General features: G+C 33.1%; 1 protein-coding gene across 1 annotated transcript; it reads left to right on the top strand.

Moving 5' to 3' along the window:
- The first annotated feature begins 334 nt into the window (after window positions 1-334).
- Window positions 335-1,267, top strand: LOC134600203 (olfactory receptor 13C2-like). Its single transcript, XM_063445001.1, has one exon. The coding sequence runs from the start codon at window positions 344-346 to the stop codon at window positions 1,265-1,267; it is 924 nt and encodes a 307-aa protein (XP_063301071.1). The 5' UTR covers window positions 335-343.
- The last annotated feature ends 583 nt before the right edge of the window (window positions 1,268-1,850 follow it).

The following is a 1,850-nucleotide window of genomic DNA, read 5'->3' as shown; positions in this document are numbered from 1 at the left end:
ATTATTATTATTTTCTGTCTAGTGTAGACAAATAGTGATATTTACCCCTTTCACCCACTGAACTAAATTACATGTTGCTGTATGGTGCTACATAGCTAAAAGGGTGAAGGTTCAACTTGGCACTATAGATGTCTGTGGACTACATTTCCCATGATGCACATTCAGAAGTTCATTAACATCTGCATTTCCAAATTTACCATCAATGCCTAATGCCAATTAAATCATTGCCATTGCCTTAATATTAACTAGAACCTAGATAGCGACTTAGGTATTTTGTGATGTTAAAAAAAAAGAAAATATATAAATATTGACTTTTTTTTCTTCTAGCCTAAGCCAAGCGTCGATGGCCAACCAATCTGCAGTTTTGAACTTTGAGCTTTTGGGTTTTCCAGGAGTCCCAGATAAATTTCACATTCTAATTTCGATTACAATGTTTCTTGTCTACACAATGGCGCTTATCTCTAATGGAACAGTAACACTTTTGATAATTCTAAAAGAGAACCTGCACCAATCGATGTATGTTTTTATCGGGAACCTTGCAATGTCTGATCTCCTTTTTGACACAATAACAATACCTCAAATCATCTCCAAGTATTGGTTTGGAGCTGGAGATATATCCATGTCTGGCTGTTTTTTCCAAATGTTTTGTGTTCATTTTCTAGGTTCCTTCGATTCCTTTATCATCATGCTCATGGCCTTTGATCGATATATCGCAATATGCAAACCACTTCGATATTCCTCCATAATCACTCATAGATCCACTTCTGTTCTGTGCTGGTTTTTCTGGATATTAGCTGGACTTGCTTCATCAATAAATATCATTGTGGTTGTCCCTCTGCCTTTTTGTGGACCAAACAAGATCAATAGCTGTTTCTGTTCTGCTTCTGCCCTCTTTCCCTTGGTGTGTCAAGATATCAAATCTTCACGAGAAATATTGTTAGTTAACGCAATGATTGTTCTACTTGCACCACTAACGTTCATCATCCTTTCCTATATTTTTATAATTAAGTCAATTAACTCATCAGTCCACTTTGAGAACTGGCAAAAGGTATTTTACACATGTACGACACACTTACTCATCATTGCGTTGTACTATGCCCCTCGAGTATTTGTATACTTTGCAAACTATGTTCGTTTAATCCTTAATGCTGATTTAAATGTGTTAATTCTGTGCCTGTACTCATATTTACCACATATAGCTAACCCCATCATATACGGCCTTAGAACAGAGGAAATTAAGCGGACAATAGCTAAAGTTTTTAGATAGAAAATTATGGATGGCATATAATGTTAGAAATTACATATGTCCTTTCAAATAGAAAAAAAACCCACAAATTAAAATATATTAAACATCTTTTTACATCAAACGAAGAGATCTATTTACAAAAATAAAAAAATGAACTAATGGGGAATAAATGGATGAATTCTTATGTCTCTCAAAATGTATCAAACTTTCAATTAACTTGTTAGCACTTGAATAAGTGAATAAGTATATAGGTGCAGAAAATAGCAATTAATATTGTATTGGTTATTTTACTTCACATATTTTATCATAAAATAGAAATTCATCTGTTATATATCACAACCTATATCTTAAATGAAATAAATAGCATGTTTGCACTGAAAGTCTGTTTTCAATCTATTTTCCTTAGCTAGATACTTTTAACCCATTTAGACATTTTTAGAGCATCTTTTCATTAAGACACGATGCCGTTTTTGTGAATACCTGTACATTAACAAAGCTAAAATGCATAAATATCAGAAAGAGGAAAATGAAGCAAATGAAATGAGTGTAAAATAGATGGTATATTTTGGGGGTTCATGAGCTGTGTTAGAATTATTCACTTGTA

The sequence above is a fragment of the Pelobates fuscus genome, chromosome 1, assembly GCF_036172605.1.
Source record: "Pelobates fuscus isolate aPelFus1 chromosome 1, aPelFus1.pri, whole genome shotgun sequence".
NCBI classification, from domain to species: domain Eukaryota; kingdom Metazoa; phylum Chordata; class Amphibia; order Anura; family Pelobatidae; genus Pelobates; species Pelobates fuscus.
Note: the sequence above shows the minus strand (reverse complement) of the source record. Positions and strands in the feature narration are given on the sequence as shown.